The sequence below is a fragment of the Oncorhynchus tshawytscha genome, linkage group LG24 (assembly GCF_018296145.1).
Source record: "Oncorhynchus tshawytscha isolate Ot180627B linkage group LG24, Otsh_v2.0, whole genome shotgun sequence".
Taxonomy (NCBI): Eukaryota; Metazoa; Chordata; class Actinopteri; order Salmoniformes; family Salmonidae; genus Oncorhynchus; species Oncorhynchus tshawytscha.
The window spans coordinates 19,889,987-19,907,427 of record NC_056452.1 but is presented as its reverse complement, the minus strand read 5'-3'; the positions used below and the strand labels follow the sequence as shown (position 1 = coordinate 19,907,427).

Here is a 17,441-nt window from a genome sequence, read left to right as displayed (position 1 = left end):
CATTCTCACATAGGTATTCCTCTTGTCCAGATGGGTTAGGGCAGTGTGGTTGAGATTGCATCGTCTGTGGACCTATTTGGGCGGTAAGCAAATTGGAGTGGGTCTAGGGTGTCAGGTAGGGTGGAGGTGATATGGTCCTTGACTAGTCTCTCAAAGCACTTCATGATGACGGATGTGAGTGCTACGGGGCGGTAGTCGTTTAGCTCAGTTACCTTAGCTTTCTTGGGAACAGGAACAATGGTGGCCCTCTTGAAGCATGTGGGAACAGCAGACTGGTATAGGGATTGATTGAATATGTCCGTAAACACACCGGCCAGCTGGTCTGCGCATGCTCTGAGGGCGCGGCTGGGGATGCCGTCTGGGCCTGCAGCCTTGCGAGGGTTAACACGTTTAAATGTCTTACTCACCTCGGCTGCAGTGAAGGAGAGACCGCATGTTTTCGTTGCAGGCCGTGTCAGTGGCACTGTATTGTCCTCAAAGCGGGCAAAAAAGTTATTTAGTCTGCCTGGGAGCAAGACATCCTTGTTAAGAACAGATGACCTTTGGTCGGCCAAGATTTTTTCTAGTCGGGGATAGCCCTAGTTACAGTTCATGTTAGGAAATCAGTCAATTAAATAAATTCATTAGACCCTAATCTATGGATTTCACATGACTGGGTAGGGCGCAGCCATGGGTGGGCTTTGGAGGGCATAGGCCCACCCACTTGGGAGCCGGGCCCAGCCAATCAGAATGTGTTTGTCAGCTATACTTTTTATTTGAACTGGCTAACTAGCATCAACAAACAAAAACATTGTGTAGAAAATTGCTTTTAGTTGCCTGGCTTGCTAGGTTGACATTTAAAAAGGAATTCAGTAAAACAGATGGGTTTAAAATAGAGAAAGTAGGCTATTTGGAGCACTGGGCTGCTTCATAACTACAACAAAGTTTGATGTTGCTACGACAATAGTCTACAGACATGTCGATAGACGGACTGTAAACCAGCCTTTAGTCGTCTTCCCTTCGTATGGTATCCCATATAAAACAGTTCCCAGACATGTAATTCTTCAAACCATGTCTTGTATAATTTGAATGCAAGGTCTCTCCCAGTTTAAACATTTGTAGCAAACTGTCTTTTAGTCAGGGGACTCCATGACAAACCATCTATCCTGTCCTCCATCTGTAGAAAAACAAGGTAGAGTTGCGACACACAAGACCCAGAATTGCCTTATGTGTCTCCCACAAAAAAGTTTCACTGTTAAAAGTGAACTTTTTTAAAAATGAATTTAAGCAAAATTTCCCAAATTCCCGGGCTTAACTTCCCATGGAAAAATTCTGGAAGTTTACCGGAAAGTTTCCGACCCTTTGCAACCATATTGATGACACAGGCCGTTTTTATAACCAGAGAAGTTAGTTCCAGGAAGCAGTTCCCCTTTAAGACATGATGGCATGATAATGACTGTCTCTGAAATGGGCATGAAGTAGTGGGCAAGCATTGGGGGCATCAAACGCATCATTCCCAATTCACTAGGCTATTTGTGGTGAAACACTTGTTCATTTATAAAAACACGAGACACCATGCTGCCTAAAAATTGCAAAGCTATAGGCCTGTGTAGTTATAATTATCCCCCCCCTCCCCTCATGCCTGTTCATTGATAACCCATTCATCACATGCAAGTCATCTCTAGCGGTATACTGCGTAAGCAGGGTTCCAAGAAATATCCATATGAGCATAAAGCATCACATCTTCATGTTCTGCTAACAGCTTCAATGCGTCCCACAGTTGTTACGTATCAACAGCAGCTCTGCCTAGACTTATCTTGGGGTTTCTGTGTGTCATTCTATTCCAATTTCTCCGTTTTTGTGTTTTAGGTTTCCGTTTTCCTCTTTTTTTTAAATGAGGTTCTCTCTCAGAACCACTTTGTTTTTTTCGTTTTGTTTATAGAACATCAAATGTAGTTGTTTTTATAAGTCCACAACAATGGAGTCCACTTTTTGAGGTATGGGAAAATGTTAGATTTTTTTGGTTGTAGTTACCCTTAAATTCCAGTGCGCACCTAGCAAGAGGCTGTTGTTTAGCAGTGTTTTCGTAGCCACGTGATGGTTTGCAAAATGAATACCCACTGGATTGATGCAAATAATTAAATCATTCTACCAGGTAAGAAAGCATAGGCTACTTTTTAGTTAATATTTAATTGAGAAGGTTTTTGGGAAAAACTTTCCATCTACCGGAATACTTTTCATTAGCATCATCACTAACTGCTACACAAATTTGATTAATTTACTAAGTTCAATACATTTTTCAGCATTTTTAAAATTCTGTTTTAATGTCTGGATCCTGGACATGTCTGGACATTGTCTGGACATTGTGGATTTTATAGGGCCTTGGTGTGTGTATGTGTGCTTGTGGTGCTGTTTCTCCTATAACTTATCTGTGCTGGTTTTTAAAGGAGATCTGTCGTGGAAATATTGACAATGATTCCTGTGATAGTGTGATATTGCCTGGGATTTATTTTAATGAGGCTTTTGCCTGCCAGCTTGTCTGACCTGGTTTAAACTGATTTGACCTGGTTTAGACTGAGTATCCAGTGGATTGGAGGGTAACACTGCTGGCTAGTAGGAGGTGGTGGTGTATCGTATGTTGGGCCTTCCATTGAACCTAAGCCCGGAGGGAGGGAGGGAGGGACAGCCAAGGTGATGGAAGGAGAGTTAGTCAACTGACCTCTAAGCTCCAACTAGACCTGGAACTGTGAAAGTGTCATAGATGGGTTGCTATAGTGTTATACAGTGCCTTCAGAAAGTATTTATACCCATTGACTTATTCCACATTTTGTTGTTAAAGCCTGAATTCAAATTGGATTTAGTTGTTTTTCCCCCCTCACCCATCTCCAAACAATACCTCATAATGACAAAGTAAAAACATGTTTTAGAAATGTTTGCCATTTTTGGGAAAATAAAATACAGAAAAATCTATTTTACATAAGTATTCACACCCCTGAGTCAACACGTTAGAATCACCTTTGCAGCGATTACATCTGTGAGTCTTTCTGGGTCTCTAAGAGCTTTGCACACCTGGATTGTACAAAATATGATTCAAGCTCTGTCAAGTTGGTTGGTGGTCATTGCTGGACAGCCATTTTCAAGTATCGCCATAGATTTTTTTCACTCTGTCCTTTTAGATTAGTGTAGTGGAGTAACTAAACCTTTGTGGCTCCATATTCTGTTTTCTCCTATCACAGCCATTAAACTCTTAACTGTTTTTTAAAGTCACCATTGTCCTCATGGTGAAATCCCTGAGCGATTTCCTTCCTCTCTGGCAACTGAGTTAGGAAGGACCCCTGTATCTTTGTAGTGACTGGGTGTATTGATACACCAAAGTGTAATTAATAACTTCACTATGCTCAAACAGATATTCAATGTCTGCTTTATTTATTTTTTACCCACCTACCAATAGGTGCCCTTTTTTGCGATTTTAAAACCTCCCTGGTCTTTGTGGTTGAATCTGTTTGAAATGCACTTCTTGACTGAGGAAATTTACAGATTATTCTATGTGTAGAGTACAGAGATGGGGGTAGTCATTCAAAAATCATGTTAAACACTATTATTGCACACAGAGTCCATACAACCTATTATGTGACTTGTTAAAGGTATTCTTCAGGATTTTGGCATGAGATCCTTTGTCTACTTTCCCAGAGTCAGATGAACTCATTTATGCCTTTTTTTTGTCTTTGTGCCCAGTATGAAGGAAGTTTGAGGTATTTTCGTGTGCCAATGCTAACTAGCGTTACCCATAGACTTCCAGTCATTGGGCTATCTGCTAGCATTTAGGCTTGCCATAACAAAAGGGTTGAATACTTGAATACTCAAGACCATTTCAGCTTTTCATTTTTTATTAATTTGTAACAATTTCTAAAAACATAATTCCACTTTGATGTGTGTGTGTGTGTGTAGTCCTGTGACACAAAATCTAAATTTGAATGTATTTTAAATTCAGGCATTAACACAACAAAATGTGGAAAAAGTTAAGGAGTGTGAATTCTTTCTGAAGGCACTAGATGTCTGCTGAATATCTGTGTGCTAACTGCAACCCGGAGGTCACTGCGTTACGAAGTCGAGAGCACAGGAATATCACCGTCAGTAGCAGTGGGCCCCTCAAACGGATGAACTGCAGCAGGAGTACATCTGATCTCCATTTGATTTGGCCTTGGAACCGCTCCAGGAGGGAGAGGGGGAGAGTGTTGGTTTCAGCTAGGTGCCCAGTGTCGTCTATGAAGGCCAAAGCTCATTAGCACGCTGTGCAAACCCATTCATCTGCATGCATTCCCTGTCCTTGGCCAACCTTGCAACACCACAATGCAGCACAGCAACGTTCCCCTGCAGCAACATTGCTTAGTCTACTACTACCACGCACACACACACACACATTAAGGCATGCACGACATGGGGCAAATAATGTAATTGTGAGTTGTTTTTAACCAAATATTGTGATTGTGATTTTACTTGTGATTTTTAGCTCAAACCACTCAGATGAACTGTTGGAATCATATTTATAAAATTTGTATTCCGTTTCTGTAGTTGTTGTTTGGCATGACAACGAATGAAAAAGCCAGGTACACTAAAACCACAGAACAATGAGCTAGATGATTCACCAGATGTATGCATCTGTTTGCCGTTTCCACTCACTACCAAATATGGTAGGAAGAGGTTGCCCAGTGTCTGGCAGTGGGAGAAGATGGATGTTTATCAACCTAATGGTGGTGTAGATTAATCTCACATTCCAGTGTTCAAACTTGTAAACAAGGCTGCATGGGATTTCTGTTCATGTGACTCCATGCAGCCAATTGCAATGTCTGCTTTAGGTATAATGCCATTGCCGGGAGCCATTTATGGATTTGACAGCTCTAACGCAGTTCCTTCTGCAACACCACCAAAACAACCACTATGTGGATGTCGGTTGAAGAGGATCTGATGGAACGGAGCCCTTGATCACAACAGTTTTCTCTTCCCCAAACTAGAATCTGTTATGAACAGAATGGACAAAGTTTTATAGACTTTAACCTTTACCAAAGTTTAAAAAAAACTTGCACTGTTTAGAGATAGTGCAAGGACAAATTGAGTTATTACACCGGCACACTTCACAGAGTAGGTGTTCCCTAACGGAAATATGCAAATACATGCTAAAACAATAGGATCTCGCTAGCTTGTGCTTGGCTCTGCTCTTGTTCTGGCCACTGATTAATTTGCTCCCATTGGATAAAACAGGATTGGATAAAACAGGATGTGGTCTATCTTGGGTTGGTAGAAGCTGTGATAGGGTAGGAAGCAAAGTGTTGGTCAGTTTTCCAAGGGACCCTTATTACATTTGAATGTTACATTCATGGCTCAAAATGGATATTGCCCATGTCAATATTGCAATTTCATCAAAACAATTGATTAATTGTGCAGCCTTAACACTGTCTCTCCTCTGCCTCTTCTCCCTTTCGCACTGTCATTCACCCTGCCCACTGTCAATACTCATGAGATGGGGCTGATGGCTTTGAACCAGTGCTAGCTACACTGATTGCTGTTTAGACCCTCCATAATCCCTAGAATCTCCTCTCTCTCTCTATTAGAACAAAGCCCACTGTAGAGTCATTGCTATAGACACCAAGGCAAACGACACCCAGTCCCGAAAGTTTGAGTTTCTCACTACTGCGGTATTTCAACCCATGACCTGCAATCAGGCCGGCTGCACAAAGGCCTATGAATGTTCTGGATAACCCAAGCTTGAGAATACGCTGTTTTGTTCTTTTTTTTTGTGTTAAACTCAAATAAATTTCAACACTTGACTGGCTCCTGACGCTTTCCTTCGGGCTTCTTCTGTTCCAATTTGTGGTTTTATTTTCATAACACCTGAGGGGCCTGACGGGCCTAATCTCCATTCTCTACTGAATAAATACTTTGTACTTCAAACCCCTTGGGAATGATTTACCCTCGTCATATTGTGTCTGTAGGCAGACCCATGGCTACGTTATCATCTCGTGGTTTTATGGGGGAGGACTGCATGTCCCTGTTACATGCACCTTTTAGAATAAGGCCTGTTTGGGTCTTTTCCATGTAAAAGGACCCATTAGCACCAACATAAGTTCATAGAATGTCAAATGAAATTTTCCCTCACAATTTTCCATCCTAAAATGTGGAATAAGCAAAGGTGTTGATTTCTGGTCAAACATCTACCAGAAATAGTTTTCAAAGGTATTAGAAATGCACCAAAACACAATGTTGAACTAAAGGCCACAGACAACTAATATCAACACTTATATTTAGTTGTGGAGGACATTTTCTGCTTTCTGTAAGTTTAAGAAACATTGCCTTGTGCCGTGAAATTCTGTTACCAAAAACTATTGGCAAATTTCTCCCCCTCATGAGGAGGGAGGATGATGAAAGTTCACAGAAGTAACAAGGTAGACCTATCAATTAGTTAGTACTTTTTAATGATATATTTTGTTTATGAATTATTAAGTGATTAAAACTAGAAATTCCATTACCAAATTGGTAACAGAATTTCCCAAAAATTGGTAACGGAATTTCTGAAATTGAATGGGCTACAATGAGAAATCATAGTTGTCACAAACCACAGTTGGGTTCACAAGTTAGGACAAGCACAGTACAGCACAGTAGATTACAGTAATTAAAAGTATAGTACAGTACAGCAGAGTAGAGTAGAGTATAGTTCAGTACTGTACAGCAAAGTAGAGTACAGTAAATAAAAGTAGAGTATAGTAAAGTACTGTACAGTACACAGTAGAGCACGCTAGAGTTGAGTACACTAATGTACTGAACTATACTGTACTCACTGTATTGAACTATACTTTAATGTACTGAGTTCTTATGTGCTGTACTTTGATGTCTGTGTTTCATGAGTTTGGACGTCTATGATTGGTTCAGACGTCTATGATTGGTCCAGTCCGGAGCTCATTAAAATAATAGCTCGTGTGTAGAACAATACCCAAATATGAAAAGGAGGATATTGCATACTTCTACCTTTTTGTATACCTATTTAGGATACATCACCATGAAGAGAATGACATTCATATCCATAATTATGCATTTTTCTGTCTTACAGATCAGGGACCGATGATGAAATTATGTTTACCGCAATTCCGTGACGGGGTGTAAATCCACTTCACTTACTGTAGTTCAATAACCAAAATAGATTTTTATTTATTTTGGTGTCAAGTCAAGGTGTCATGTCATAGCTGACACCCCATTCTTTCTGCAGACATCTTTAAATATTCAGTCGGAGCAGATACAGTATTTAAGAGGTTTTTAGAAAACGTGAACACACAAAAAACTGAGGGAGATTTTATCGAAATTCTGTTACCAAACTTTAAATCTGCAAAGTTCATCCAGTAAATGTGTTTTTGTAACATTTTGTAACAAATAGTCCTTGTACATAAGAGTACATGGTTAGTTAAACTTTGAAATCAATGTTTATTTTTGTTTGGCATACATTTTTAAGTGAATAATCTGTGTCGCTGTTACCGTGGAATTGCCCTTTGGTATTACCTCTCTGAATGCATGCCAGCCCCTATCCCACTCCTTATCATTCATGCCCACAGGGCATCATCCACATGACGGTACGGTTGTTTGCATGGAAGCTTTTGTGTATTATTAGTCTCCCATAGACATGTATGTGTCCCAAATGGCACACTATTTGTATTTATTATGCATCCCCATTAGCTGTTGCCAAGGCAGCAGCTGCTACTCTTTCTGGGGTCCATTAAAGTTAAGGCAGTTATATATATATATATATATATATATATACATATTTTTTAAATGCATTCATAACAATTTTCACAACACACTAAGTGTGTGCCCTCAGGCTCCTATGTAGTGCACTACTTTTGACCAAGGTGCCATTTGGGATGTAGCCATCGACTTTATTCCTCTCCTCCAAGTTTTCTCTGTTTGTCTCTGTCTTCTCTGTTGCTGCTATGATATGTTGTTGTCTTAGGTCTCTCTTTATGTAGTGTTATGGTGTCTTTCTTGTCGTGATGTGTGTTTTGTCCCATATTTTTTATTTTTAAACCCAGCCCCTGTCCTCTCAAGGACTAGCGTCCCACCTCGACAACAGCCAGTTAAATTGCAGGGCGCAAATTCAAAACAACAGCAATCCCATAATTTAAATTCCTCAAACATACAAGTATTATCCACCATTTTAAAGATAAACTTCTTGTAAATCCAACCACAGTGTCCGATTCCAAAAAGGCTTTACTGAGAAAGCACACCATGCGATTATGTTAGGTCAGCACCTAGTCATAGAAAACCATACAGCCATTTTTCCAGACTAAAGAGAGGAGTGACAAAAAGCAGAAATAGAGATAAATTAGTCACTAACCTTTTGATGATCTTCATCAGATGGGACTTCATGTTACACTATACATGTATGTTTTGTTCGGTAAAGTTCATATTTATATCCAAAAATCTGAGTTTACATTGGCGCGTTATGTTCAGTAGTTCCAAAACATCCGGTGATTTTGAGGAGAGCCACATCAATTTACAGAAATACTCATAATAAACCTTGCTAAAAGATACAACTGTTATGCATGGAATTTTAGATCCACTTCTCCTTAATGCAACCGCTGTGTCAGATTTCAAAAAAACTTTATGGAAAAAGCACACCATGCTATAATCTGAGTATGGCGATCAGAGACCAAAACAACCCAAACAGATATCCGCCATGTTGTGTAGTCAACAGATGCCTTTGATGATCTTCATCTGGTGGCACTCCCAGGTCTCCATGTTAGACAATAAATGTTCGTTTTGTTCGATAATGTCCCTCTTTATGACCAAATACCTCCTTTTTGTTTGCACGTTTTGTCCAGTAATCCGAATGCTTAAGTCCAGATAAAGTTTTTAAAAATTACAATAAAAGTTAGAAACATGCCAAACGATGTTTAAAATCAATCCTCCGGATGTTTTTGTCATCAATAATATTTAAACCGGACAAAGCTTTGTCAATAGGAAAGGAGAAACAGGGTGCATGGCTGATGAATGGAAATATCCACTGGCCACTGATTGAAAGTGCTGTATCTCCCTAATTTTTCAGAATAAAAGCCTGAAACAATGCCTAAAGACTGGCCACATGTAGAGGAAGCCATAGAGACCGCGAACTGGGTCCTAAGTCTTTGTATGATGGATAGGCTTTCAATGGAAAAACAGCCTTTCAAAATAAAATTACTTCTGGGTGGATTTTCCTCTGATTTTCACCTGCCATATCAGTTCTGTTATACTCACAGACATTATTTTAACAGTTTTGGAAACTTTAGAGTGTTTTCTATCCAAATCTACTAATTATATGCACATCCTGTCTTCTGGGCCTGAGTAGCAGGTAGTTTAATTTGGGCACGCTTTTCATCCAAAATTCTGAATGCTGCCCCCTACCCTAGTGAAGTTAAATACTCTACATGACCAAAAGTATGTGGACACCTGCTTGTCGAACATCTCATTCCAAAATCATGGATATTAATATGGAGTTGGTCCCCTCTTTCCTGCTATAACAGCCTCACTCTTCTGGGAAGGCTTTCCACTAGATGTTGAAACATTGCTGCAGGGACTTGCTTCCATTCAGCCACGAGCATTGGTGAGGTCGGGCGCTGATGTTGTGCGATTAGGTTTGGCTGGCAGTCGGCGTTCTTCCACAACGATCTCGACAAACCATTTCTGTATGGACCTTGTTTCGTGCATAGGGTCATTGTCATGCTGAAACAGGAAAAAGGGCCTTCCCCAAACTGTTGCCACAAAGTTGGAAACACAGAATCGTCTAGAATGTCATTGTATGCTGTAGCATTAAGATTTCCCTTCACTAGCCCGAACCATGACATTAGAGCCCCAGACCATTATTCCTCCTCCATCAAACTTTGGAAACTCATTTCATGAAGGTCCGGACTAACAGTTGACGTGCTGACGTTGCTTCCAGAGGCAGTTTGGAACTCTGTAGTTAGTGTTGCAACTGAAGACAGACGATTTTTATGTACTGCGTGCTTCAGCACTCGGCGGTCCCGTTCTGTGAGCTTGTGTGGCCTACCACTTTGTGTCGTTGTTGCTCATAGACGTTTCCACTTCACAATAACTGTAATTACAGTTGACTGGGGACAGCTCTAGCATGGCAGAAATTTGATGAACTGACTTGTTGGAAAGGTGGCATCCTATGATTGTGGCCATTCTACTGCCAATGTTTGTCTGTGGAAATTGCATGGCTGTGTGTTCAATTTTATACACCTGTCAGGAACGGGTTAGGTTGAAATAGTTGAATCCACTAATGAGAAGGGGTGTCCAAATACTTTTGTATATATAGTGAGTATATATTACATACTTTTGAAAACGGTTGAACCCCCCACTATAAATTTAATTGTGTGCATAATTTCCAATCACCCATACATTTTTGTTCTTTTTTAAAATATATTTTCCTTCTTTATTATTTTCTACGACCTCCCCTAGTTAGAGTAAACTAATGGACAACAATACTTAGGTTTCTACTTCCAGCTTACACAGAAGATTGGGAGAATGTCATATGGTCAAATGAAACCAAAATAGAACTTTTTGGTAAAAACTCAACTCGTCATGTTTGGAGGACAAAGAATGCTGAGTTGCATCCAAAGAACACCATACCTACTGTGAAGCATGGGGGTGGAAACATCATGCTTTGGGGCTGTTTTTCTGCAAAGGGACCAGGACGACTGATCCGTGTAAAGGAAAGAATGGGGCCATGTATCGTGAGATTTTGAGTGAAGACCTTCTTCCATCAGCAAGGGCATTTTTAAAAATCTTTATTTAACTAGGCAAGTCAGTTAAGAACAAATTCTTATTTTCAATGACGGCCTAGGAACAGTGCCTGTTCAGGGGCAGAATGACAGATTTGTACCTTGTCAGCTCTGGGGTTTGAACTTGCAACCTTCCGGTTCCTAGTCCAACGCTCTAACCACCAGGCTACCCTGCCGCCCCATTGAAGATGAAACGTGGCTGGGTCTTTCAGCATGACAATGATCCCAAACACACCGCCTGGGCAACGAAGGAGTGGCTTCGTAAGAAGCATTTCAAGGTCCTGGAGTGGCCTAGCCAGTCTCCAGATCTCAACACCATAGAAAATCTTTGGAGGGAGTTGAAAGTCTGTGTTGCCCAGCAACAGCCCCAAAACATCACTGCTCTAGAGGAGATCTGCATGGTGGAATGGGCCAAAATACCAGCAACAGTGTGTGAAAACCTTGTGAAGACTTACAGAAAACGTTTGACCTCTGTCATTGCCAACAAAGGGTATATAACAAAGTATTGAGATAAACTTTGGTTATTGACCAAATACTTATTTTCCACCATAATTTGCAAAATAAATAAATAAATAAATCATACAATGTGATTTTCTGGATTTTTTGTCTCATTTTGTCTGTCATAGTTGAAGTGTACCTATGATGAAAATTACAGGCCTCTCATCTTTTTAAGTGGGAGAACTTGCACAATTGGTGTCTGACTAAATACTTTTTTGCCCCACTGTGTGTGTGTGTGTGTGTGTGTGTGTGTGTATATATATATATATATATATATATACACAACGTCCTCTCGCTGTCAACTGCGTTTATTTTCAGCAAACTTAACATGTGTAAATATTTGTATGAACATAACAAGAGTCAACAACTGAAGCATACTGAACAAGTTCCACAGCCTTACAACAGGCCTACTACAAGCCCTCAGTCAGGAAAGCTGTGTTGTAATTGGCTGAGTAGCATTGGGATTATTAGGGGTGTGGTACAGTATCTAGTATGGCATGTGGTTGTACTCCACCAAGTCCTGACTCTCAGTTCCTGCCCCTGCCAGTTAACCACTAGGTCTGCACACACCCTAGCCTTTTGAAGCACCAGGGCACTTTAATGGGCACAGTAAAGACTGCTTTCCCAGAACAGACATTATTGATCTTTTACAGCTACTTTGCACTAAAGGTTTGTCTGTTTCTCCTTAGCTTGAAAAGAATATTCACAGAAAGTAACCGACTGTCATTTATTTGACTGCATTTGATAGTCTTAAAGTCTACCTCTACGTTTTATTTTGTGTTAGAAATAACAGGTTTGTGTTGGTAATTTTAGCATGACATGTTCTCAAATCTTTCTGCCTTCCTCGCTCTATTTTTCCTCCTTGTTCTGTCTTGGCCTCCCTCTCCTCCTCCTCCTTCAATGTATCTCTTTCTCCGCCCCTTCTCTAAACGTCCATCTCTCTCTCTTTCCCTCCACAGCTCTGCCAGCCCAGCACACCCATGATCCAGCAGGCAGCTGATGGAAGATCCGGTTCCCAACTTGCCCACCATGGTCTCCAGGCTGCCCAAGTTTGGCTCGCGCCCCACGGCTGTGGCTGCCACCGCCCCACTGACCAATGGGACCCGCCACCACCCTGCCTCCAGCACCACGGGCAAAGGGTTACCCACTGCCACCACCAGGCAGAACGGAACAATCCGGATGTCCTCCTCCTTCTCTCTGAAGTGGAAGAAGGGGAAAGGGGGATACCCTGTGGAGAGGGGGGGGGACTCATGGGAGGAGGACAGAACTGGAGCTGGGCATCAACCCCGACAACCGCAGCACTTACCAATGGTGGTACGGGAGATTAAGAAGCCGTCTAGCATGCCTGCCACAGTTAAGGTACAGGGGTGTGCTTCCACCTGCCCCAGGACTATACGCTCCAGAACTGGGTCTCGCGGGGCTGTCCCCAAACAGGCCTTGTCTGGACAGAGTCTCGGCAATGGCAAAGCGGGTCTCAAAGGCCAGGCGGGTGGTGGTGGGCGGTCTGGGACCGGTTCAGTCAGGCGGGGCCAAAGCCGTGGTTCTCCCCACAGCAACCTGACCAGCAGCCTGTCCCAGTCCAGCGACAGCCTGGAGACGGCCACAGAGGAGAACATGGTGCGGTCCCAGAGCCTCACCCACGTCAAGAGGATCCCCTCCTCCACCGAGCCAACCATCATCCGCTCCTACTCCTTCAACAGGTCCTCAGAGCTGGCCAAGGAGCTGCCCAGGCCTCTAGCCAAGTCCCCGCTGGTCAAGACATCTCCCCTGGCCAGACCAACCCCTGTGCTGAGTAGTGGGGGGAGAGGAAAAGGCCTACATCTTAGTAAGTGTGGACCTAGACCAGTGCCAGGCAGGGCTGGGTTGGAAACAACTAGCTGCATCTTGCCACCCATCACACTGAGGAAGTCCTTACTACCTAGTTCAGCCTCCTCCACCACCAAGTCTTCGGCCCTCAGCTACAGGCTTACACGACCCTCCCTCATCAAGCAGCCTTACCTTGTCCTGGCCCCCACCTCCCAGAAGGTCCATGGCAACAGAAAGGAAAGCGAGGGGAGGAGGAACTCTGTGGAGGTGCCCGCTGTCACCCCAGACCTGACCAGCATCACTGACAGCCCAGGGAGTACCCTAGAGGAGCCTGTGGCCCCCAGTGGAGTCCATCCCCTGGGAGAAGGCCTGGAGGACATGTCACTCTCCTCCACCTCCTCCCTGGAGCTCAACGACACCAGCGAGGAGTACATGGACGATTTTGACAACCTGGGAAATGGAGGAGAATGCATTCTGCTGCTCCCGGCCCAGAACGGAAGGCTCGATCAATCACAGCCTGACTTGGATGATGACAACGCAGACGTCAACCGACGGCACGGTGGAACCTCCATGACTGGCCTTCACAGCTTCCTGTCTGACAGTGTGGACTGGGCCAGGATGGGACTCACTGGTAAGATTTCACATTCATCAAAATAATTGACTTAAATGACTAAGGGCCGGTTTCTCAGACACAGGCCCTAAATGACATATCATAATACTAACCAAATCAAATGAACTAATATTCCCTAAGTGATTAGGTAGCAGGCGAGTAACACCTCTTCCTTCACCTTTCTGTTTTAGGGGGGTTGTCTCGGCGTACTAGCCAGGCCCTGTCTGGGGGTGCAGAATACCCCCTTGGCTCATCTCTGGACCTGTCCCCCTCAGACTCTGGCTCGGGGGGGACCTACATGTGGGACGAGGAGGGTCTGGAGGCCCTTGGGACCATCACACACCCCTGTGGGAGTTACGACTCAGACCTCAACAGCATGGTGGGTCTGGATATAATACAATACCATTTAATATAATACAATATATATATACAAAAGTATGTGGACACCCCTTCAAATTAGTGTATTCGGCTATTTCAGCCACACCCGTTGCTGACAGGTGTATAAAATGAAGCACACAGCCATGTAATCTCCATAGACATACAGTGGCAGTAGAATGGCCTTACTGAAGAGCTCAGTGACTTTCAACGTGGCAGCGTCATAGGATGCCAGCTTTCCAACAAGTCAGTTCGTCAAATATCTGCCCTGCTAGAGCTGCCCCGGTCAACTGTAAGTGCTGTTGACCGGGGACTCACAGAACGGGAGTGCTGAAGCGCGTAGCTCGAAAAAATCGACTGTCCTCAGTTGCAACACTCACTACCGAGTTCCAAACTACCTCTGGAAGTAATGTCAGCACAAGAACTGTTTGTCGGGAGGTTCATGAAATGGGTTTCCATGGCCGAGCAGCTGCACACAAGCCTAAGATCACTATGTGCAATGCCAAGCGTCGGCTGGAATGGTGTAAAGCTCTCCGCCATTGGACTGCGGAGCAGTTGAAACACGTTCTCTGGAGTGATGAATCCCGATTCTTGCCCAAATGCATAGTGCCAACTGTAAAGTTTGGTGGAGGGTGAATATTGTTCTGGGGCTGTTTTTCATGGTTAGTACTAGGCCCCTTAGTTCCAGTGAAGGGAAATCTTAATGCTACAGCAGACAATGACATTCTAGATGATTCTGTGCTTCCAACTTTGTGGCAACAGTTTGGGAAAGGCCCTTTCCTGTTTCAGCATGACAATGCCCCTATGCACAAAGCGAGGTCCATACAGAAATATTTTGTTGATATCGGTGTGGAAGAACTAGACTGTCCTGCACAGAGCCTTGACCTCAACCCCATCAAACACCTTTGGGATGAATTGGAATGCTGACTGCGTGCCAGGCCTAATCACCCAACATCAGTGCCAGACCTCACCAATGCTCGTGGCTGAATGGAAGCAAATCCCTGCAGCAATGTTTCAACATCTAGTGCAAAGCCTTCCCAGAAGAGTGAGGCTGTTATAGCAAAGGGGGAACCAGCTCTATATTAATGCCCATGATTTTGGAATGAGATGTTCAACGAGCAGGTGTCCACATACTGTTGGTCATATAGTGTATGTAAATGTCCTCGTTTGACCTGTGTACTATGACAATGTGACAACCTCCATCTTAAAATGCCAGAGCATGGTTGGTTGTGTGGTCTCTGCTTCACCACAATGCCTGCTTTAGTTTCTCCTTAAAGTTATTTAGCTCCCAACAGGATGGATTAAGTTTTAATCCATCATCGGAATGGGAGGCGTCGATCGTCAGTAGTACTTTGGTCTCTACTGCACGTGTGTTGGAGAACAAGTAGGATGTGTTTCTGTTTTACCGATTGCGCTTAATCCTCGCTGGCTGTCATAATGCGTTTAACCTTTGTCCAAAGAACTTCTACTTTTACTTACCACATCTTTTTTAATAGTCAGCGTTTTACTTTCCCCTTTGCTGGAGTAGAAAACTTTCACCCTAGCTTCTTCCCTTATGTGGATTATCCTGGGTGATTTGTATTCTAGAGGGTCGGAGGTTGTCCTGCTGCCTTTGACCTTTAATGAGCTCACTGCCTGGCGCTGTTTCTCTACGGGGTCTCTGCCCACAGTATCACTGTCCCCAATCCTATATCACTACTCAGGACTTCAGGTCCCCAATGGTGCTGGTATTTCTCTGACCAGTGTACTGTATGCAGTCAGGGTTTATGCCATTCAATGCACCACTCTGCTCCTGTACATGTGCAAGACCTCTACATACAGTACTTGTCTGTTTTTTCTGTTGTCTGTTTGAATACTTTCAAAGTGCATCTTTCTTTACTAACTAACCACTGACCTGTAAGCGATTGCATGGTCTGCAGCCTATTGCTTTCACCAATCTCAGCTTGTCAGGTTATTGATAAAAAAATGTATTGAACCTTTTATTTAACTAGGCAAGTCAGTAAAGAACAGATTCTTATTCACAATGATAGCCTACACCAGCCGAACACGGACAACACTGGGCCAATTGTATGCCGCCCTATGGGACTTCCAATCACGGCCGGTTGTGATACAGCCTAGATTACATCAAGGAAGGAAGGAGGTAGTGCCTTGGTCTGCCGTCGGTCCTTGCTATCCAGAATCCTTTGGACTTCCAACTCTGACGTCACCCCGTTGAAATTTAAAGGATCCCGGATTGCACTAACCTTGTGCATTACCAATCTAAGTACCCAACTTCCTGGATTTTAGCAAATGAATCAGTGGAATGATGTTTAATTCGAGGGCACCTATTGGCTGTTGCCACGGGTGATTTCTCTGAAGCCTATCATCTGTCCAGAAAGAAGGATGCAGCCTCAGGACCAGAGGCAAGCAGAAGGATTATATTGCAGTCATTAACTGTACAAAGCACTTCTCTGAAAAGTGCTGAATCATTATAGGGCAGCATTATTATAAGACGACCGTCAATACACATTGCAGCTCATCTCCAGTCATTCGTTTTAGTTAGGTCATGCAAAATACCTGGATTTGTTCCTTTGCTTTTGCTTCTCTATTGGAAATGAAGGACTTACGGTCCAGAACCTCTCTACCCGTTTAGGGGCTTAAGTTCACAGCTCGGGTCCCGGTTTCTCGTTAGCGATGGTACATAGGCTTTAACGATGCATCTTTCCTACAACGGCCGAAGATATAACAGTACGTTCGCGAAATGCATCGTTGAGGCCTGTGTCGATACTGATGGGATCGAAGGACAGCACTGCTCTTGGATCAGCGTTCTCCGGTTTCAATCTTACCTTATCATTAGAATTATTCCACAATACTGACGACGGATCAGCTCCTAGAGAGATACGATCACCTATAGCAGCATATATTCAGGCATCTTATTCTAATGCTTACCCTATGATAATGCACTAAATCAAGATTTGGCACATCATTGCACACATTACAGATCATGAAATATATTGAGTCAAAAATGACATACAGTAGGCTAGCGTACAAATAGCTAAATAAAACTCAATTGAATTAACATGAACTTGATTTCAATATCATTCAAATATGTAGCTCTATGTGGAATATAATGTACTTATAGTTTTAGTACACATCTCAGTTTTTATTTGAAGCGTCTTCATATCCTTGTTATACAAAGAAATGGACAACTTTGTATTTGTAGTCACTGTCACGTTTGTTCTGAAGTTATCGGCGGTCACAGAAAGACCGATAAAATATTGGTGTTGTGTTTGGTGACGATATTCTGTGTAGAAAGGGGGAAAGACATCTCTTCTTCAAGCGGTCTGAGGCGGTGGTTAAATAACGAGCGCTTTCAAGAGCAGCTTTAGTAA

General features: G+C 42.9%; 1 protein-coding gene across 4 annotated transcripts in view; it reads left to right on the top strand.

Moving 5' to 3' along the window:
- Positions 1-17,441, top strand: part of LOC112223479 (serine-rich coiled-coil domain-containing protein 2) — a 117,331-nt gene that overhangs the window by 29,127 nt on the left and 70,763 nt on the right. For all 4 annotated transcript variants that reach the window (XM_042305471.1, XM_024386512.2, XM_024386511.2 and 1 more), the window contains 2 exons: positions 12,239-13,716; positions 13,887-14,074. In XM_042305471.1, the coding sequence (XP_042161405.1) occupies positions 12,279-13,716; positions 13,887-14,074 (1,626 nt within the window). In that variant the 5' untranslated portion in view covers positions 12,239-12,278. The remainder of the gene's footprint in view (positions 1-12,238; positions 13,717-13,886; positions 14,075-17,441) is intronic.